This window comes from Herpailurus yagouaroundi, unplaced genomic scaffold (genome assembly GCF_014898765.1).
Source record: "Herpailurus yagouaroundi ecotype Mexico unplaced genomic scaffold, PumYag 190, whole genome shotgun sequence".
Classification (NCBI taxonomy): Eukaryota; Metazoa; Chordata; class Mammalia; order Carnivora; family Felidae; genus Herpailurus; species Herpailurus yagouaroundi.
In genome coordinates this window covers 10,719,868-10,741,969 of record NW_024412421.1, presented here as the reverse complement: position 1 = coordinate 10,741,969, position 22,102 = coordinate 10,719,868, and the positions used below count along the sequence as shown (strand labels likewise).

Genomic DNA, 22,102 nt, shown 5'->3' with positions numbered 1-22,102 from the left:
ATGTAGTATATTTGCAACTTCCTGTCAGTCTATAACAATTTCAAAACAAAATGTTAAAAGAAAAAGGCTTTAATTCTGGAACTTCGTTTAGAAAATTCACTGTTGGGGCGCCTGGGTGGCGCAGTCGGTTAAGCGTCCGACTTCAGCCAGGTCACGATCTCGCGGTCCGTGAGTTAGAGCCGCGCGTCAGGCTCTGGGCTGATGGCTCAGAGCCTGGAGCCTGTTTCCGATTCTGTGTCTCCCTCTCTCTCTGCCCCTCCCCCGTTCATGCTCTGTCTCTCTCTGTCCCAAAAATAAATAAATGTTGAAAAAATAAAAATTAAAAAAAAAAAAAAAGAAAAAAGAAAAAAAAAAAGAAAATTCACTGCTTAGGCAGACAAGCCTGGGACTCCCTGAATGTGAAGAAGCTGCTTGACAAGACTGACAAAGGAGAGAGCAAAGTTGGGAGAAGCAGAGGGAGAGCAAGTCTTTTGAGCCCCTGGATCCAACCGTGCCTGAAGGCTGCCTTACAGGAACCACATATTCCCCATTATATTTGAGTGACTTTGAGTTTCTGCCACTTTCAACTGAAATAACTCTGACACATTTCAACCCCCAACCCCATTTTACAGATGAGGAAACTAGGGTTTGGAGAGGATATCTATAATGCTGCACAAGCAGTGTACTTTCTAGCCTGTACCTCTCCTGACTTTCCGGACAAGAGGGAGACATGGGGTGGGGGTGGGGGGTCACCCACCTCAGGGCAGCATACAGGAGAACAGTGAAGGCCAGGAAGATCATCGAGGCTCCACAGCCAGCCTGGGAAATGCGAATGAGGGCCTGCACCGTGGCCCGGTCCAAGATCGGCCTCTGTGGGCAACACCCCCGGAACCGGAACCGCATCAGTCAGAGGCCAGGCCCCACACATCCCAAAGCCCCTGGCCCCTGCCAGGCAGCCTCGGTGCCTCCAGAACTGCTGGGATCAGGGCGGGTGAGCTGTTACCAGCAGCAAAGCGAAGAAGGTCAGGTGGTCACAGCGACAGACAGTCCTCTTGGCGCTGAGCTCTGTGGAGCAGCCTGTGGAAGACCAGTCTCCTGTTGACCCTGGAGAGGAAGGGAGGAGAACATAGGAGAGTGTATGGGAATACGGGGGAGTGGCAGGGACCTGAGAGGAGGGGAGGGGAACAGAGAGGAAGGAAGGGAGGGGGAGGGGCCCTGCCGGTGGCGTTCTGCCCCCCACCTCGCCAAGGGAGCCCGCACTCTCCCTGCCTACCTTTAGTCACATCCCAGAATACACAGCTGAAGGTCATGTTCTGAAACCAGAGAATGGGCATCAGGGTGGAGGCATGGGGCGGTTGGGAGAGGAGAGAGGGCCGAGGAGAGTGTGGGGAGAGGAGGGGAGAGGACAGCGTGCCCCCCCACCCCCCGCTGAGTGCGCATTGGGTAGAAAGCAAGGCTCACCCCGTGGGTCACACAGGACCATGGATCGCACCATTTGGAGTGCCGTGGACCAGCGCGTGAGGGGCGTGGGGCTGTGAGTGGGACGGTTGCATGTCTGTGTGCATGTGCCTTTGAGGGAGCACGTATGTGGGTGGCATACCGGTGGGTTTGCCAGGCCCTATGTGCACGCCCAAAAGCACGAGTGGGAGGGGACCTGGGGGTCAAATGGACATTCGTGTGCAGCTGGCATGTGTCCCTGGGCACAGCCGTGTGTATGGTCTTTGCGGCTTCTGCCGGGTGGCTGTCGAAGGATGGGAGGTGCAGAGTCCTATGCGTGTCTGCCTGTGTGCTTGTGGGTGACCACCCGCCTGTCTGCCCCTTAGTAGCAGCCAGGCCCGGACTGGGGGCTCACAGAGGGTGGGCGCTGGTGGGAGAAGGTGATCTCCAAAGGCTCAGCCAGCCTGCTGACAGATATATTGCCCAAACTCAAGCCCACCAGGCGGTTGTTCAACACGCTGCTGCTGTCCTCCAGGCTGAGCTCGGGGCCCTGTGGAGGGAGATGGGGAGCTGGGCTTAGGAAGGGGCTGTCCCAACCAAACGCTGTGGGGGTTCCTGGGAACGTCCAGGACCCATCACCCTCGCCTAGAGAGTAAAGTCTGTGGCTAGGGGACCAGGGGACCGAGGGATCCTGGGCGACTTTCCTCCTGCTGCTCCCTGTAGTCCCCTGCCCAGGCTGGACCCCAGTGAGCCCAACACCCCAGGCCAAACGGTTACAAAGCCATGCGGCCAACAGCTCTCCATTGCCGGCCCCAGGGCTCCTCTGCCCACTTAGGTGGAGAGCGTAGGGCTAGAAGAAAGACCATCTGTCCTACTGGAGGGCAGTGGCTGCCTACGGGGGGTGAGCACCAGCCCACAGCAGCACTCATCGTGCACTATGTCTACACGTGAGCGGATTACACACCTCTGGACAGGCATGCCTGGTACACATTTGCAAGAACCTGGGTACCCTTGCTTGTGTGGACACGGTCACACAGGAGCACACGCGATTACATACACACCAGGAGTCTGAAAGAATATGCGCATCTGTACATGCACAAGGACACACAAGGGGACATGAATGCTTGGGATACACGTACAGGTCCAACCAAGGACACTGGTGCGTGGGGTCCAAACATCTGAGTGTGTGTGACCAGTGTGAGTTTGCAGTGCACAGACTCTGAGGACAGAAGTCTGGGATGACCTTGGGCTGCTTTAGAAACGTTCTCCGGAGGCTCATCACCTCCTCCAGCCCCGTTGGGACCCACAGCAAAGACCCAAGAGAGGGCAAGCTGGGGCACAGGTCCCTGGTGAACGGAGCACTGACCCACTGAGCTGCCCTGAGCCTCCATCAGGCCTCTCCTCACCTTAAAGAGATTCCCTGGACCGATGTCCAGGAGCGTGATGGCCAGCCGGACCACCGACCTGCTGTCCTGCAGGGATTCAAAGAGACTCCGGGGCAGCCGGACTCTGTCGGGGGGCTCATGCTCCTCCTCTGTCACTGGCCTTGGAACCTGTAACCACAGACCCCGCAGCTCCCGTCTTTCCCCCAGGGTTCCAAGACACCCGTCTTGCCATTCCCCTAGTTGGGAGGGGAAACTGAGGCATTGGGTGGAGGGGTGGTGCCCGAGGGCATCACTCTGAGAAGCAGGACACCTGGAGGCACACTGCAAGCTCTGCTCTGTCCAGACTGTGAGCCCCTGGACAAGCCCCAGCCTCACGGACCCTCAGTTTTCCCAATATGGAGAACGGAGCTAACAAGTTGCCTGTGTGGCCACCCGTCAGGGTCAGGCCCAAAGAAGTCGGTGAAGTTCAGTTTACAAGTGTGAGGGAGGGTCGGCCAGCTTCCTGCCAGCCCTTGTAATTACGTAGGGTTTTATGGTGATGGTGTCTGGCTTCTGATGAAGGAATAACTGGAAAGAATAAAGTCCCCCAGAAAGGGAGACCATGAGAGCAGAGGAGGAGAATACAAAACACATAGAATGTGATTTCCCCCCTGGCTGACGACATATTTGGTAAAAGCTGAGAATGGTTAAAATACTAATTTTCATTGGTAATTTGTTCATTCTCTGACCTCACTGGTCCACTGGGCTGCAGCCGGGTCCCAACTGGTCCCGCCTCAAAAGCACCCCGTGGACACTGGAACAGGAGGAGCTAAGGGTAGGAGGCGAGAGCCCCACCTTTGTCCTTCCCATCTGGACCCTTGTCAAAGAACATGGGGGTGATCTCTGGGGCCAGCGGGTGCCCCCAAGCAGAGGGCTCAGCTGCTTGGGTCACATAAATAAAGGGTTGGGAAAGGTCTTCTCTTTCATCACTCCTTTTCCAGACAGACCTAGAAGTACCCTGATGATAGCCAACTTGTCTGCTGCCTGAACATCATCCTCAGCTTCCCTCCTTAAGGGAGTGAAGTCCCTGCACCCAGGACTCCCTGCGCATTATCTCACTTGCTCCCCCCATAACCTTGAAAGTGGGCACTACTGTCACCGTTTTACAGATTGGGGAAACCAAAGCTCAGAAAATTTCGGTCATGAGCTCAGTATCACATTAGCTGGTAAAGGGCAGCGCCGGGATTTGAATCCAGACCAGTGTAAATCTGGAGTCTGCCTGTGGGGCCCTTTGCAGTATGGTGAGGTGTGCCTTTACCTGGTTTCAAATGTATTCCCTGGGAGGGAGGGCAGAAGGGAACCTCTGACCTTGGAGGAGCCTTAGTGCTCATCTTACAGATGAGGGCTCCGGGGCCCAGAGACAGGAAGGGGTTTCCTGGAAGACACCTAGGGAGGGGGTGGGGAGCCCAGGACTGGAACCCAGATGCCCTGACTCTCAATTTGATGATCTTCCCTATGCGTCTTCCTCCACCCTGGGTAATCTGTCACCAGGATCCACTCATCCCAGTAACTCCCTAGCACCCATTAGCAAAGTGGCAGAGCACTACCAAATGGGACAGGCGAGGCATATAGTTTGGTGGGCACCAAGCACAGACCAGGAGTCTCTCAGAATTCTGAAAAATACGTCTGAGGGAAATGGAGCCAGAAACAGCCAACAGGGACAGGGGCCTCTTCACCTGGGAAGGCGTCAGAGAGAAGAGCAGGTCTTCTGAGATGTTGGTGCTGACACTCTGGACAACAGCCTTCAAAAAAGACGTATTCACTATCCCCATCTGATTCTCCACCAGATGGAACTCGTATTTCAGCCAGTATCTGCAAAGGGCCGGGAATCAGGGAGAATAGATAGAGTCTTGCAGGCTGGGATTACGCACTCACCTGGTCCCCAGCCTGAATGACGAGGAAGCCACCATCAGGTTGCTGGGGGAGGAGGGGTGACCCAGAATATCAAAGAAAAGACCCTGGGATCACGGCGGGAGAAGCAGGGTGTCATGAGAGCAAGCCAGGCTCGTTCTGGGAGATTCCGGCCAGTAGTCCCTCTGAATAGTTTATGTGTTTGTCTTTTTTGGTAACAATATATACGTAACGTAAAGTTTACCATTTTAACCGTTTTAAAGTACACGATTCAGCGGCATTAAATACATTCACAGTGTTGTGTGACCACCATCGCTATCTAACTTTGGAACATTCTCATCCCTCCAGAAGGAAACCCTCTACCCATGAAGCAGCCATCCTTTCACTCTTCCCTCAGCCCCTTGCAAACACTAATCTATGAATTTGCCTGTTCTAGAAGTTTCTTATAAACGGAATTGTATATCTGGTCTTTGTGTCTGGCTTCTTTCATTTAGCCTGTTCTTAAGGTTCATACATGTTGTATAAGCATGTGTAAGTATTCCATTCCTTGTTATGGATGAATAAAACGCCATTCTATAAATATACCACATTTTCTATATACACTTATCCATTGATGGACATTTGGGTTGTTTCCACTTTCTGCCTATGATACCCAGGGCTGCTTGTATTCAAGTACAAGCTTTTGCTTGAGGACTTGCTTGGAATTCTTTGGGGGTATATACCTAGGAGTGGAATTGCTGGGTCATATGGCAGTTCTGTGTTTAACTTCTCGAGGAAGTGGCAAACTGCTCTCCCCGGCTGTACCAGTTGACATTTTCACACCAACGCTCGAGGGCTCCGTTTCTCCACATCCTTGCCAACGCTTGACATTTTCATTTTATGTTCTTTTGTTTGCAATGATGCCATCCCAGTAAGTGTGAAGTAGTATCTCATTGTGGTTTTAATTTGCATTCCCCTAATGACTAATGATGGTGAGCATCTTTTCGTGTACTCAGTGGTCTTTGTATATCTTCCTTATATAATCCTCTGAGTATTTCAAACAGTAGGATGATAATTGCGTGGCTTGAGTGCCAACTCACATTTATTGAGTGCTGGCTACATACTGGGAATTCGCCCTCTAAAGGCTGAACTGTATGGGAAATGGCTTATGGGCACTGAACCAGTGTTAGAAGTACAGAGAACACAAAAGTTAATTGCCATTTATTTTATCACAGCCCCTTTGCCATCAGCTAAAAGCAACCCCCCCCCCCCCCCCCCCCCCCCACACTCTCCATGGTACTGAAAGATCCCCATGACCAGAGTTCCTTTTCCTAAGCTGGGGTCCTGAGATGTGCTGCCTACCTTTCCTTAGCAACTCTGAATAGGTGAGGGCTGAGGTAGCAATGGGAGAGAAGGAGATACAGCCAGATACAGCCAGATCAAGGCTGTTGGAAAGGAGTAGCTAAGGAGAGCCTGCCAGGGAGACAAAAGGGAGGCTTTATATTACCCACTATAGAGAGTAACCCATGCAAATATGTGCAAATGTGTTTAGGTGGGGCAGGCAATTAGAACACCATCCAGCTAGAAACAGTGGGGTGAGGTTGTCGAAATCTACTGATTGAGCTACACTGAGTCTAGCTTTTTATTTACCCTTTAAAATTTTAAACAAAAAATATTGTGATTTTCATTGTTACCAAATAAAATAAATTCAATATTTTTTGTGCACTTAATTGTATCTCTCTTTCTGTGTGTGTGTGTGTGTGTGTGTGTGTGTGTGTGTGTTTAAAAATCTTTGACCTCACCAAACAACCCAATTCGCTTAAAAAAATATTTTTTAATGTTTATTTTTGAGAGAGAGACAGAGAGACAGAGTGTGAGCAAGGGAGGGGCAAAGAGAGAGGGAGACACAGAACTCGAAGCAGGCTCCAGGCTCTGAGCTGTCAGCACAGAACCTGACGTAGGGCTCAAACTCACAAACTGAGATCATGACCTGAGCCAAAGTTGGATGCTTAATCAACTGAGCCACCCAGGTGCCCTGCTCCCAATTCACTTTCTTAAGGGAAGATTTCCTGATCTAGTTTCCAGAGCACTTTTAAAAATTGTTTTAGTTGTGAAATGTAACATAGAATCAAAAAGTCTAATGCATATATGTAAAGTTGAATTTTTAATTACAAAGTTGATACCCATTTAAACATCATATTCTTTGTCTGCTATTAACATAGCTACTCAGATATCTTTGGTTCATGTTTGCGTGATACGTGTTTTCCCACATTGTGCCTGTTTTTACATTGTTAAGTGGTGGGAGTTTCAACAGCTTGCCTTTTATTAACCTCCCAAGGAGGGGATATCTCGATGTTCTCCAGACCTCTGAATACCTAGGAAATTCCCTGAAGGGAGGGGCCCCTGAACTCTTGTGGGGTTTATTTGCCATGTTCTAGTTCACTTTCACCTTCCTAAGGCATCTTAACTACTTGCCACTTTCTGCTCATCAGATCCAATCAACATGATGTTGTCCATAAAGCAGACCAGGGTGATGCTCTATAGAATATCAGGATTAATACGGTCTCTGTGAACTATATGACAGAGATCAAGAGAATTGACATAGCTCTGCAGTATACTGTTGGCTTTGCCAGGTAGAAGTAAACTGCTTCCAGTAGCCCTTGAAAATTAGTATGGAAAAAAGTGCATTAGCCATGGAGTAGCTACATATCAATTGCCAAGGGAGGTGTGTTGATTTGTTTGAGTAAACGTACTCATCTGGGACAGGAGCTGCAATTGGACAGCAGCTGCTAGTGGTGACCACCTGATTAGTGTAAGACAGTCCAGAGTCATTCTCCAACACTCACCTGACTTATGGTGAGGTAAATGGAGTTATGGGAGCCATCACCACCCCTGCATCTTTCAAGTCTTTCCTGGTGACATTAATCTCTGCAGTTCTCCCCAGGGAGGTAGTTTGGTTTCTGGTTTACTATCTTGGTTGGGAGAAGACATTCCAAAAGCTTCCATTTAGCCCATCAATGGAATGCCCTTCCAAAACAATTCAATGGCGAAAGCATTCTTTTCAACAAATAGTGCTGTAACCATTGGACATCTAAATGCAAAAATTAATAACTAATAATAATATAAAGTTAGACATTTACCTCACCCTGTGCACAAAAAATTAACTCCAAATGCATAACCTAATTATAAGAGCTAAACCCATATACACTTGTAGAAGACAACTTAGAAAAATCTGTAGCTAGATGAACATCTCTTTGATATGATATCAAACACACACACACACACACACACACAAACACACACATTTAAATTTGATTTCCTCGGGGCGCCTGGGTGGCTCAGTCAGTTGAGCGTCCGAATTCAGCTCAGGTCATATCTCATGGTTTGTGAGTTCGAGCCTCATGTCAGGCTCTGTGCTGACAGCTCAGAGCATGGAGCCTGCCTCAGATTCTGTCTCCTTCTCTCTCCGCCCCTCCCCACTTGTGCTCTGTCTCTCTGTCTCTCAAAAATAAATAAATGTAAAAAGAATTTTAAATTTGACTTCCTCAAAATTAAATGTTTTTGATTTTCAAAAGACATCATTAAGAAAACAAAAAGACAAAACATACACTGGGAGAAAATATTTGTAAATCATACATCTGATAAAGGACTTGCATCCAGAATATAGAAAGGATTCTTAAAACTCAATAGTGAGAAGATAAAACCCAATTTAAAAGAAGAGGCAAAGGTGGGCAGGTCAACAGTGGGCAGAGAAGTAGGGGGACCCGAAGTTCTCTTGTCCCTCAAATGCAGCAGTATTGAGGCTAGAAGATTGGGAATTCCAAGAATCTGGGCTGAAGAGTGACAGAAACGTCTCTAGGGGCCCACGGGGACAACTTGGCGGGCCATAGGTGCATGATTGTGAACTGGGAGAGATAAGACAAGTGGTGTAGGAATGGAGGGCAGGGATCCCCTTCTGTGCAGAGACAAAAGGAAGAGAAAGATAGCTGTGGAAGTGTAGGATTGTATTTGGACAAGAGAAAAACCACGGACCGGGGATCGGAAAAAAACAGAAAAAGATCCAATTTCTAACTTTGGGGTTTTCCCCAGACTGGAGCCAGCTGCCCAGTTCACACGCCTGCGGGGAGGGGAACCAGCCCTGGGCTCAGTAGCCAGCTCAGAGGCGCGTTTGCGGTAGGTCGGAGAAAGCAATCCCCTCCCTGGAGGGCAGTGGAAGAAGGCAAAGAGCTGTTCCAAGGACAAAAGACCCTGCTTGCACCCACCAGCCAGAGACCCTTTGCCGGCTGGGCGGAGTGGCACTATCCCGGAACCAGGGTGTGTGGGGTGGGATCCTATAAGACATTGGGGTTTGCATCCCAGCATCTGGGAGGAATGGGAGACTGTGGAGTGGAACTAATGGGCCTGCTCACACCTGCACAGCACTGTGAGGACGGCCTGAACAGAGTGGTTTGGGTCACCCAGTCCAGGGAGGAGAGACTGGGGTGTCACCATTTTTCTTCCCATCACCAACAAAGTGGGGCTTCAGGAACAGACAGGGGGCTGGCAGTGGAGGCAGAACCTGCCTGCACCAAACCACACCCCTCCATGCCTGGTAACTGTGTATCTACCAGAGCAAGACTGACACTGACCTTGCCCAGCGGCCCCTCCTCCAGACCAGCGCAGCCACGGGTTCCAAGGCACCATCAGATATCAGTCCAGTGGTTTTGCATCTTCTGACTTAATTCTTGGTTAGTTCTTATTACACATATATATTTTTTTTCTTTTCGTCTTCTTATTTCTTCCCTTCTCTAGTCTGGTTACACTGGCCGTTGGTTTGTTTAAGCAGACGTAATTAATCTATTTGTTTTAAACCTCTTCTGTACCTCCTTCTTCTTTATTCTCCTCTCTCTCTCTCTCTCTCTCTCTCTCTGGATTAAGTTGTATAGTTACTCTCCCTGGTCAATTTTCTTTTCTTTTTCCCCACCCCTGTCATTTCTCTCTTTGTATGGGATAAGGCTTCTTCCGCAACCACCACCCCCGTTTTTTAAAAAATTTTTTCCAGGGTTACTTCAATGAACACATCAAAACACACCTGATGGAAGGTAGAGTAGAGAGATAAAGCAACCAGAGTCACAACAGCAGACAGCACACAACACACTCCAAAAACACCTCCTGAAGGGCCAGGCCCTGGACGGCATATGACCCCTTTTTAATATAGTAGTGCTCACAGGTGCAGGACACATAACAAGCTATTAAAACACATAAAGACAGAAAACTAGCCAAAATGATGAAATGGAAGAATTCTCCTCAAAAGAAATTCCAGGAAGAAACGATAGCTAAGGAATTGCTCAAAACAGATATAAATAATATATCTGATCAAGAATTTAGAATAATAGTCATAAGATTAATCGCTGGGCTTGAAAAAAGCATAGAAGACAGCAGAAAATCTATTGCTGCAGAGATCAAGAAACTAAGAAATAGTCACAACGAATGAAGAAATGATGTAAATGAGGTGCAAAATAAACTAGATGCAGTGACAGCAAGGATGGAAGAGGCAGAGGGGAGAATAAGTGAAATAGAAGATAAAATTATGGAAAATGATGAAGCCAAGAAAAAGAGAAAAAAACATACTGGACCACAAGGAGAGAATTAGAGAACTAAGTGACTCAATGAAATGGAATAATATCCGTATCATAGGAGTTAAAGAAGAAGAAGAGAGAGAGAAAGGGGCAGAAGGTGTACTTGAACAAATTACAGCTGAGAACTTCCCTAATCTGGAAAAGGAAGCAGACACCCAAATCCAGGAGGCACAGAGAACTCCCTTCAGATTCAACAAGAATAGGTCTTCTCTATGGCATATCATAGTGAAACTGGCAAAATACAAAGATAAAGAGAGAATTCTGAAAGCAGCTAGGGACAAATGGGCCTTAACCTACCGGGATAAACACATAAGGGTAGTAGCAGACCTGTCCACTGAAACTTGGCAGGCCAGAGGGAGTGGCAGGAAATATTCAATGTGCTGAATAGGAAATATATGCAGCCAAGAATCCTTTATCCAGCAAGCCTGTCATTCAGAATAGAAGGAGATAAAGGCTTTCCCAGACAAAAAAAGCTGAAGGAGTTCTTTACCCTAAAATAGCCCTGCAAGAGATCCTAAGGGGGACTCTGTGAGTGGAGTGCTGCAAAGACTACAAAGGACCAGAGACATCACCACAAGCATGAAACCTACAGATAACCCAATGACACTAAATCCAGATCTTTCAATAGTAACGCTGAATGTAAATGGACTAAATGCTCCAATCAAAAGACATAGGGTATCAGAATGGATTAAAAAAAAAAAAAAGATCCATCTATATGCTGTCGACAAGAGACCCATTTTAGACCTGAGGACACCTGCAGATTAAATGTGAGGGGATGGAGAACCATCTATCTTGCTACTGGAAGTCAAAAGAAAGATGGAGTAGGTCATACTTAGATCAGACCAACTAGATTTTAAACTAAAGGCTGTAACAAGAGACGAAGAAGGGCATTATATCAGAATTATGGGGTCTATCCATCAAGAAGAGCTAACAATTATAAAGGTTTATGCCCCCAATTGAAAGAACACAAATATATAAATCAATTAATCACAAACATAAGCACTCTTATTGCTAAGAATACAGTAATTGCAGGAGACTTTAATGCTCCACTTATAGCAATGGACAGATTATCTAGGCAGAAAATCAATAAAGAAACAATGGCTTTGAATGATATGCTGGACCAGAGAAACTTGACAGATATATTAAGAACTTTTCATCCAAAAGCAGCAGAATACACATTCTTCTCAAGTACACATGGAACATTCTCCAAGATAGATCACATACTGGGTCACAAAACAGCCTTCAATAAATATAAAAGAATTGAGGTCATACCATGCATATTTTCAGATCACAATGCTATGAAACTTGAAATCAACCACAAGAAAAGGTTTGGAAAACGTCCAAATGCATTGAGGTTAAAGAACATCCTACTAAAGAATAAATTGGAATTAAAGAAGAAATTAAGAAATAAATGGAAGCAAATGAAAATGAAACCATGACAGTCCAAACCCTCTGGGATGCAGCAAAGACAGTCCTAAGAGGAAAACACATTGTAATCCAGGCCTATCTGAAGAAACAAGAAAAATCCCAAATACAAAATCTAACAGCACACCTAAAGGAACTAGAAGCAGAACAACAAAGAAACCTCAAACCCAGCAGAAGAAGAGAAATAATAAAGATCAGAGCAGAAATAAACAATATAGAATCCAGGGGCATCTGGGTGGCTCAGTCAGTTAAGCGTCCGAATTTGGCTCAGGTCATGATCTCACAGCTTGTGGATGTGAGCCCTGAGTCAGGCTCTGTGCTGACAGCTCAGAGCCTGGAGCCTGCTTTGGATTCTGTGTCTTCCTCTCTCTCTCTGCCCCTTCCCAGCTCATGCTCTGTCTCTCTCTCTCTCTCTCTCAAAAATAAATAAATGTTAAAAAAAATTTTAAAGAAATTGAAGAAGACACAAAGAAATGGAAAAACATTCCATGCTCATGGATTTGAAGAACAAATATTGTTAAAATGTGAATACTACCCAAAGCAGTTTATACATTCAGTGCAATCCCCATCAAAATTGCATATGCATTCTTCTCAAAGCTGGAACAAACAATCCTAAAATTTGTATGGAACCACAAAAGACCCCGAGTAGCCAAAGTAATGTTGAAAAAGAAAACCAAAACTGGAGACATCACAATTCTGGGCTTTAGCCTCTACTACAAAGCTGTAATCCTCAAGATAGTATGGTATTGGCATGAAAACAGATACATAGACAAATGGAGTAGAATGGAGAACCCAGAACTGGACCCACAAATGTATGGCCAATAATCTTTGAAAAAGCAGGAAAGAGTATCCAATGGAAAAAATCTCTTTAGCAAATGGTGGTGGGAGAACTGGGCAACAACATGCAGAAGAGTGAAACTGGACCACTTTCTTACTATACACAAAAATAAACTCAAAATGAATGAAAGACCTAAATGTGAGACAGGAAACCATCAGAATCCTAGAGGAGAAACTGGGCAACAACCTCTTTGACCTCAACTGCAGCAATTTCTTGCTTGACACATCTCCAAAGCCAAGGGAAATCAAAGCAAAAACGAACTATTGGGACCTCATCAAGATAAAAAGCTTCTGCACTGCAAAGGTAACAATCAACAAAACTAAAACCTTTGGATACTAAAGGGTTAGTATCCAAAATCTATAAAGAACTTATCAAACTCACACTCAAAAAACAAACTCACACCCAAAAGACATGAATAGACACTTTTCCAAAGAAGACATCCAGATGGCCAACAGACACATGAAAAGATGCTCAACATCACTCATCATCAGGGAAATACAAATCAAAACCACACTGAGATACCACCTTACACCAGTCAGAGTGGCTAAAATGAAAAAATCAGGAAACAACAGATACTGGCAAGGATGTGGAGAAACGGGAACCCTCTTGCACTGCTGGTGGGAATGCAAACCGGTACAGCTGCTCTGGAAAACAGTATGGAGTTTCCTCAAAAAATTAAAAATAGAACTACTCTATGACCCAGCAATAGCACTGCTAGGAATTTATCCAAAGGATACAGGAGTGCTGATGCATAGGGGCACATGTACCCCAATGTTTATAGCAGCACTTTCAACAATAGCCAAGTTATGGGAGGAGCCCAAATGTCAACTGATGAATGGATAAAGATGATGTGGTTTATATATACAATGGAATACTACTTGGCAATGAGAAAGAATTAAATCTGGCCATTTGCAACAATGTGGATGGAACTGGAGGGTATCATGCTGAATGAAATAAGTCGGTCAGAGAAAGACAGATATCACATGTTTTCACTCATGTGTGAAATTTGAGAAACTTAACAGAAGACCATGGGGGAAGTGAAGGGGGGAAATAGTTTCAAACAGAGAGGGAGGCAAACCATAAAAGACCCTTAAATACAGAGAACAAACTGAGGGTTGATTGGGGGGGGGGGGCCCCACGGCGAAATGGGTGATGGGCCCTCCAGCCCGCACTTGTTGGGATGAGCACTGGGTGTTGTATGTAAGCGATGAATCATGAGAATCTACCTCAAAACCAAGAGCACACTGTATACACTTTAAGGTTAGCAACTTAAACAAAAATTATATTTTAAAAAATTTTTTTAATAAAAGATGAGGGAAATATTTGAATAATCATTTCACCAAAGAAAAGATACAAATGGCTAATACGCACATGAAAAGATGTCCAACATCATTGGTCATTGGTGCAACACAAATTAAAACCACAGTGAAATACAACTCACACTCACTGGATTTGCAACTGACAAGGTTGCAAAGATGTATTAGACCTGCAGTCCTTTTGCATGCTGATGGAAAAGCAAATGATACACTTTGAGGAATAGTCAGGCAGTTTTTTAAAAGCTAAACATATGCTTACCAGATATCCCTGCAATTCTGTTCCTAGGTATTTACCCAAAAGAAATGAAAACATATGTCTACAAAGATTTGAATTCAAACGTTCATGGCAGCATTATTCATAATCACCAAACTGGAAATAATTCAAATGTCCATCAACTGATGAATGGATAAACAAAATGTAGTATGTCCACACAAGGGAATATTACTCAGTAATAAAAAAAGAACTATTGATACATGCTAATATATGAATATAACTCAAAACCACGGTAAGTGAAGGAAGCAAGATTTAAAAGACAACTTATTGTATGAGTCCCTTATGGAAAATATCCAGAAAAGGCAAATATATAGGGTAGAAAGCAGATCAGTGGTTGACTGTGGCTGGGTATATGAACAGGGATTGTCTGCAAACAGGTATGAGGGTACTTTTGGGGCTGATGCAAGTGTTATTAAAATGATCATAATAATGGTTCCACACACTGCATAATATACCATAAATTATTGAACTGTACCCTAACAATGTGTAGATTGGATGGTACATAAATTATACCTTAGTAAAACTATCAAAATTAATAAAAAGAAATGAGATACCACTATATCCTTTCCAGAATGGCTAAACTTAAAATGACTTGTAATACCAAGCATTGAAAAGGTGTGGGATAACGGGAATGCCCACACATTACTGGTGGGAATGTAAGCTGATATGGCCACCACGGAAAATTATGGCAACGCTTACTAAAATTCATCATACCTTTGACATCGATTCCCTTCTAGGTATTTACTCAAGAGAAATGAGTGTATATGTTCATGAAAAGACATGTACGAAAATGTTGATGGCAAGATCTATTTTAAAAATTCATGCCAGTGTTATTCATAATAGGCCCTATTACAGACAAAATGTTTGTGCCCTCTCCCTAAATTCCTATATTGAAATGAGTTGATGGCCAGACCCACTTCAGAGGGTTGTGAAGATAAAGGAGGTAACTTGGTTAACTGATGACTTGGGAACAGAATCCACATCTTCTGATCCCAGAGCCCCTGCTTTTTCCAAAGTGTTTATCCCCGTCATAAAAGAGCACAGACAGGAGAGCACAGGCTATCCCTGAATAGCCTCCCAGAGCTAAGAAGCTACTGAAGCAGGTGCCGGTGGGAATGGGAGTGTTTTCAGGCCCCTGAAATGACATAGTTCAATCAGATTGCCATCTTAACACCGAGCCTGAGAACACAGGCTTTTCACTCATTTTTTTTTCAGCAAGCATGAATTGAGTGCCAGCTATGAGGTTGTCCTGCATATCTTAGAAGAATTCAATTATAGCCAGCTTTGATTGGAGGGGAGAGAGGCAAAAATTTTTGGAGATGATTCTTAGAGACGTCATATTCTAAACCCCTTCTCCCTCAACCCACTCTCTAATTTTTTGGCCTTATCAGTCTCTTGGTCTTACTGATTCTGCGTCATACAGTGTTTCTAATTCATCCCTCCTTTCCAGGTGCGCAGGGCTAATTGGTGCTGCTGGTGGTGATTTAGCACCTACCCAGGTGATTCACTCCTACGCAGACACTGTGGTTGCATCCTGGTCCGTGTCTCTTCCTGCACCACCACCCTTGTGTCCTTCCTTGAAAACGGAGTGATCTTTCTAAAGTGCGAAATTGACTATGCTTTTCTTCTGTTTAAAAATCTGTCCTTGCTCTGCCTCCTCCCACATTAGTACGGCTTATGCGACCCTTCACACTTTGGTCCCTGCTTATATTTCTAGTCTCTCCCCTACCCGGCCCACCTCCCCATTGTTGCCTGCATCCCCAGAATGTCACTCTTTCACATTTCAAAGCAGTGTGGTTCTCCCCCCAACACTCCTGAAGTTCTGCTGCCTGTATCCCCTAACATTGCTTGGGTCCAATTAGAAAACTCCCATGGAGTCTTCAAAGCCTCTTCCTGAGTTGCCTCCTCTGTGAAGCCTTGGCAGTCTTCCTTTGAGCTAAGCCAGCACCTTGTCCACCCTTTTGTCTGATCACACTCTAGAATCATCATCATTTGGGCCCCTGTCTGACCCTCCACAATGGTAGGAACAGGGGCTGATTCGTCCCTGCATCCCCTGGATCAGAAAGGTCTCAGTGAGTAGATTGGAGGGAATGTGGGTGTCAACGGGGTGGCAAGGTGAGCTGGCAGCCTCACTTTCTGGAGCCGTGGGGGCTGATAGCTCTGTCTCTTCCTAACAGCCTCCCTGCCACCCTTGAAGGAGCCCCAGATCCCTGCTCTAGCTCAGAGGGCCCCCTTACCTCTGTAAGTTTTTCAGGTCGCAGGGTTCATTCCCTGACTGCCTGCATTTTGTGAAGCAGCCAGCTGTGTTCTCCAGGTGGAAGGACTCATAGCTGTCCTCATTGATGAGCCCCAGGCAGACGTTTCTCGGTTGCTCCAGGATCGTAGAATTTTCCATACCTGAAGGAGGGATGCAGAAGGTGGGAATGGTCTGGGTAGGGAGGCAGCAAGGGCGAGAAGTAGAGGGTAAGATGCTCAGGCCCCAGGGTCTGGTCATGTGGGCTGAAATTCCAGCTCCATCCATCTACGCTAACTAAGCACACTTGAGCTGGATTCAGTTTCCCAAGCAAAAGGAGACACTACGCCTGACCTCACAGGGCCGGTGGGATGCTTTGGGGGAAAGTGTGTACAAAGGGCTTGGCACATGGCTCCTATTACCCTTTACCACCTCCTCCAGGGAGCCTGCTGGGCTTTCCACAGTTGTTCCATATCAGACACTCCAAAGCCCTTGCAACTGTGGCCTAATGGTATAACCCTTGGGCATATTCTGTCTCAGTTTGCCTTATTCCCCCACGTTCTCATTACAACCCTCACAGGCTACCTCCTGGGGTAGGGGGAGAACACAGCAAACTGAGGGCCCCTGGGGCACAGTGACTTGAGTGAGGTCACCAGCTAGCCGGGGGGCAGCTCCGGGACGACAGACCAGCTTCTGTGACTTCTCGCTCAGTTCCCCTTTCACCTGGCACGGGGCATGGAATGGAAGCTCTGAGTCATTTACTCGCTGTGTGACCTCAGGGACACTTAAACTTTTATGTTTCCACTGAAACTCTCTGAGGCTCCATCTTCTCATCAGCTAAATGGAGCTAATAGTACCTTCCTTTTGAGTTTGGGGAAGGATTAGAGTTCAAACACATAAAGGGTATCGCTCATCGTAGATGTGCAGAGAGTCAGTATTCCTTATTCCAGGAGGTGAGAATTTCATTGTAAAACCGACTCTTTATGTATTTGTGTATTTATGCTGGGTGTATGTATATGTATACATATTTACCTGTCTCTCAATAAAATTAATACACAGACAGAGGTTTCTTTTTTTAAAAAAAATGTACAGGGCACCTAGGCAGCTCAGTCGGTTAAGCGTCCAACTTCAGCTACGGTCACGATCTCATGGTCCGTGAGTTCGAGCCCTGCTCCAGGGTCTGTGCTGACAGGCCAGAGCCTGGAGCCTGCTTCAGATTCTGCGTCTCCCTCTCTCTCTGCCCCTCCCCCTCTCATGCCCTGTACCTCTCTCTCTCTCTCTCTCTCTCAAAAATAAATAAACATTAACAAAAATTTAAATAAAAAAATACATTAAACTGTACACAAGGACATAAAATGAAAAGTAAAACTCCCTGCAGTTCCCAGGTCACACTCCAGAGTTCACGACCCTTTGCAATTTACTGCACAACCTTGCAGAAATTTCCTATGCGTAGGCGAGTGTTGTGATATAAATCATTTTAAAATGTACGTGACTGGGATCGCTCAGCAATATATGTTGAAGAACTTTCCACGTCGGCACCTGCCGATCCGTGTCTTTCTGTGGACATTTGAACACTGTTCCTTCCGTTAGGTGGGTCTTGTGACCCTTGTTCAACCGCTCCTCTGTTGGCCGGCTTTTAAGGTTGTCGCTCTTTTTTTTTTTTTTTTTTTCCTGTTTTGAACAACACTGCTTACCTCTTGTCAGCCTGTGTTAAGAATTCATAGAAAACATTGCTATCATAGGAATCTCTGGGTCAAAATGTTGAGCTTTTAAAAATTGGTAGGTGTTGGGGCGCCTGGGTGGCGCAGTCGGTTAAGCGTCCGACTTCAGCCAGGTCACGATCTCGCGCTCCGTGAGGTCGAGCCCCGCGTCGGGCTCTGGGCTGATGGCTCAGAGCCTGGAGCCTGTTTCCAATTTTGTGTCTCCCTCTCTTTCTGCCCCTCCCCCATTCATGCTCTGTCTCTCTCTGTCCCAAAAATAATAAATAAACGTTGAAAAAAAAATTTTTTAAAAATTGGTAGGTGTTACCAAATTTCCTTCTAAAGGGGATGCACCTATTTCTACCTGCAGCAAACGGGGTGGCTATGGACCCACATGTTCCTAATCCTAGACTTCACCAAACCTGCAAGCCTTTGCCAACCTGAGGAGTAAAATTATATTTTTGTTTTAACTTAAGAAGGAGTCGGAGCATCTATTTGTATGTTTTTTCCTGTGAACGGCATTGTTTTATCCGTTGTCCATTTGTGGGGGTGTCTTGACACCCTGTGCACCTTGGCCTTTCCGATGGGCACACCAGGAACGGTTAAGGGGGGGCTACCTCTAGGACGTGTGGCGCTAAGGGTGAGGTGGGTGGGGTGACATTTACTTTTCATTTCTTGTATCCTTCTCTGGTGTGTGGGTTCTTTTTCAAGAAATCACACACAACATGACTTTTGCAATAGAAGAAACAAGCTAATTTTTAAGATAGAGACACAGATAATGGCAGATCAAAGTTAGAGTAATGTAGGGCTTTAAAAATTACATTTTAGGAGCACCTGGGTGGCTCACTCGGTTAAACATCCGACTCTCTGTTTCAGCTCAGGTCATGAGCTCGTGGTTCATGAGTTCGAGCCCCGCGTCGGGCTCTGCACTGGCAGCACGGAGTCTGCTTGGGATTCTCTCTCTCTCTCTCTCTCTCTCTCTCTCCTTCTCTCTCTGACCCCCCCAACTTGCGCCATCTCTCTCTCTCAAAATAAATAAATAAACTTTAAAAAATTACATTTTAGAGTGGATTTCATAATAATCAGATCTATGATGACAGTGTTTTAAGTAACCTATAAAGAAACTTTAACTTTCTGTTAGATTATAAAAATATTCATGACACCGTTTAATGGGAAGAAGCAAATGCTCAATGAGCATGTGTATAATATGATCTACATTTGCTTTTTAAATAAAGGAGGAAGAGAGAGAGAAAAGAGGGAAAAAGAGAGAGGGGGAGAGAGAGGAGAGGGAAAGGGAGGGGGGGTGCCATTCTCTATGTAATCCTAGCCCTCTTTGTGCCCGAGGGGTCCCAAATGGGTGCTGGGCACAGGTGGCACCCCGGCAGGTGTTAACATAGCCGCCCTCCTGCCTGCCTCAAAATGTTAGCACAGTCGAGTATGTGAAGCTTTTGGCGAGGGCAGAAAAGATGATTAAATATCTTTTTGTGTGAATATTTTTTGAAGACACTGGAAGCATTTAGTCCAGACAGAGACAGCCTGAACCAGGCCCGTGTGAGATGATGACAGTCCCCACCTCAAGACCTACACTGCACTTCCCCATCCTGATCTGTCCCAGGAGCTGGCCTCCAGGAACCACCTCGATCCATGGTCAAGTGGGAAGCAGGCCGGAAGTCAGAGGGCGGTTTTTGCCCCTCCCTACAGCTCAGCATCAGGCGACTGCTTTTCTCTGCCACAGCCCAGCCTCGTTGGCTCAGGGCCTGGCCCTGCGAAGAAGTCACCATCAGCGTTTATCGAATGAATCAATCAAGGAGCAGACAATGCTGAGTAACCCATAAATATCCACAAAGAAGGAGACTTACCTTTACATATAAACATATAAATCTCTCAGGCCTCTTCATACTATTCAAATGGCTGACGCTTTGCCCAAACGGGAGCTCCCACATCGACCATAGAATAAACCCAGTCACTGTGGGGAGCCTCGAAGCCCCAACCAGCGTAGTTACCGCTTTTGTGAAGGGCCCGGGGTCCTTATGGTGCCCGCTGAGACCGGACAATAGCCACCACTGGTTATCGTGGTGGCCGGGGAGGGGGTCAATCTGTGAAGCGTTCTGCCTGACGGACAGGCAGGAGGACAGGAGGACAACATCATCATTCCCCCCCCCCTTTTTTTGAGTCGACTGAACTTTGCACTTGGCCGAATCTCCCAACATTGAAGAGAAAAAGGTTCTTTGAAGCCCAAAGAGCTTGACCCCGTGTGACCCCATGACCCCACGAAAGCCACATGACCTCGTGTTGGACAGACACGTAAGGGGACCGGCATGCAGGCCACTCACTGAGTCAGGAGCAAAACAGGAGAATGGGGCGTCTGGGTGGCTCAGTCGATTAAGCATCCAACTCTTGATTTCTGCTCAGGCCATGATCTCACTCTTGTGGGGTTGTGCCCCTGCCTCAGGCTCTGCGCTCTCAGCATGGAGCCTGCTTGGCACTCTCTCTCTTTCCTCTCTCTCTGCCTCTCCCTCTCTTCCTCTCAAAATAAACTTTAAAAACTTGTAACGTAACAACACTAAAGAACAAAACAGGAGGGGCACACAGGGCGCTGAGCTGGGAGCACCCCTTCTGCCTGAGAGGGTCACTGCAGACATCACAGGGTGCCAAGGAGGGTGAGAGCTGGCCAGGTGGGCCAGGTGTGGGCTCAGATTTCCCGGGAGAGAGTACAGCAAGGGCAAGACCTGGGGTCCTCGAACTGCTCTGGAGAACCACCACGTATGCAAGGCTGATAGCGGGTGAGGGGCGGAAAGCCTTGTTCCCGGCTTGGCTCACCGGAGACTAGGAGGCCATTGCCGGGTCAGGGAGAGGAGAGCTGGCGGGGGCAGGGGGAGCCATGGGGGAGCTCAGTGCAAGCCCCACCTGGCCTCAGCCTCCAGAGCGTCCTGTCCCCTCCCCCGGGAGCTCAGAGGCCAGCTGGATATGAGCGTGTCCACGGCCCAGTTGTGTCCCAGAGCCAGGCCCGCCAGGAAACCAGAGCCCAGAGTAGGGGCGGGAGGAGATCACCTGAGACCCAGGCTGACTCGAGTTCATCATGACGACGTCTAACTCAGGATGAGGTGAGAGAAGGTGCAGAGGCTGGCAGAATGGTCTCCTTGGACACACATGCTCAAGACACCCCGACTGTACCCCCTCCCCGGCCCCTATCCCTCGGTGTCCCGGGCTCGGGAAGAGGGGATGAGGAACCAGCCGCTCACCTGAGGCCCAGAGCAGGAGGAGCAGGAGAAACAGGACCCTCAGGGCCCCGGGTGTCACCATCCTTGGCCAGCCTTGTCCGCGCTGGCCGGAGCCCGGTGTCTATGTGTCCCTCTGGCCCCAGGCTCTGCTGTGTGGCCTGCCTCCACCCCCTCCCCCCACGCAGCGTCACGGCTTCCTGTGGCCTCTTTCTCAGCCTTCCTGCTCCATGGCACCATCGGTTGGGTTGTGAAAGGTGAGCGTGGGGAACTGGCCAGCCCTCCTGTCTCCCCCCACTCTGCGACCGCCTGCAGAGGGGGCCGCTGCACCCACCCAGGGACGCTGCCGGGCGCTGTGAAGTTGGGGTCCAGCGGCCGCAGAGACCTCCGCGCCCAAGCGGACGCCTGGGGATGGTGAGGGGCACCGGCTTTAGAGTCAGGCACACCGAGCGCAGACCCTCCTCTCACAAGCTGGGGGCCTCTCTGAGCTTGTTCCTTCCTCTGTAAGGCAAATACAGTCATAGGGCTGCCGCAGAGAGCCGTGCTGGGGTTTGAGGACACCTGTAATACACCAGGCACACAGCCTGGCTGCAGGGATGGGGTTGGTACTCAGGCTCCTTCACTCGTGCTTATGGCTTGAACGAGACCAGGATCAAGGCCATGCCTGCTGGGGTCCTGGGAGCAGCAGAGGGCTGGCCCTGGAGGCCCCGGCACCACCCTGCCTCCTACCAGACTGGATAACAGGAGATGTGGGACGGGGTGGGCAGGAGCATGGGCTCTGGGGTTGGTCAGGCCTGGGTGTACATCTGT

The 22,102-nt window shown here is 47.5% G+C and overlaps 1 protein-coding gene across 1 annotated transcript in view; it reads right to left on the bottom strand.

The window, feature by feature from the left end:
* The window catches only part of ADGRG3 (adhesion G protein-coupled receptor G3), a 28,008-nt gene extending 6,427 nt beyond the window's left edge, over positions 1-21,581 (bottom strand). Inside the window, exons 1-8 of the mRNA XM_040498132.1 lie at positions 21,317-21,581; positions 16,379-16,538; positions 4,517-4,652; positions 2,823-2,969; positions 1,832-1,966; positions 1,253-1,292; positions 983-1,083; positions 737-849 (exon numbers count right to left, since the gene is read on the bottom strand). Coding sequence (XP_040354066.1) covers positions 737-849; positions 983-1,083; positions 1,253-1,292; positions 1,832-1,966; positions 2,823-2,969; positions 4,517-4,652; positions 16,379-16,538; positions 21,317-21,377 — 893 coding nt within the window. The 5' untranslated portion in view covers positions 21,378-21,581. The remainder of the gene's footprint in view (positions 1-736; positions 850-982; positions 1,084-1,252; positions 1,293-1,831; positions 1,967-2,822; positions 2,970-4,516; positions 4,653-16,378; positions 16,539-21,316) is intronic.
* Positions 21,582-22,102: the final 521 nt, after the last annotated feature.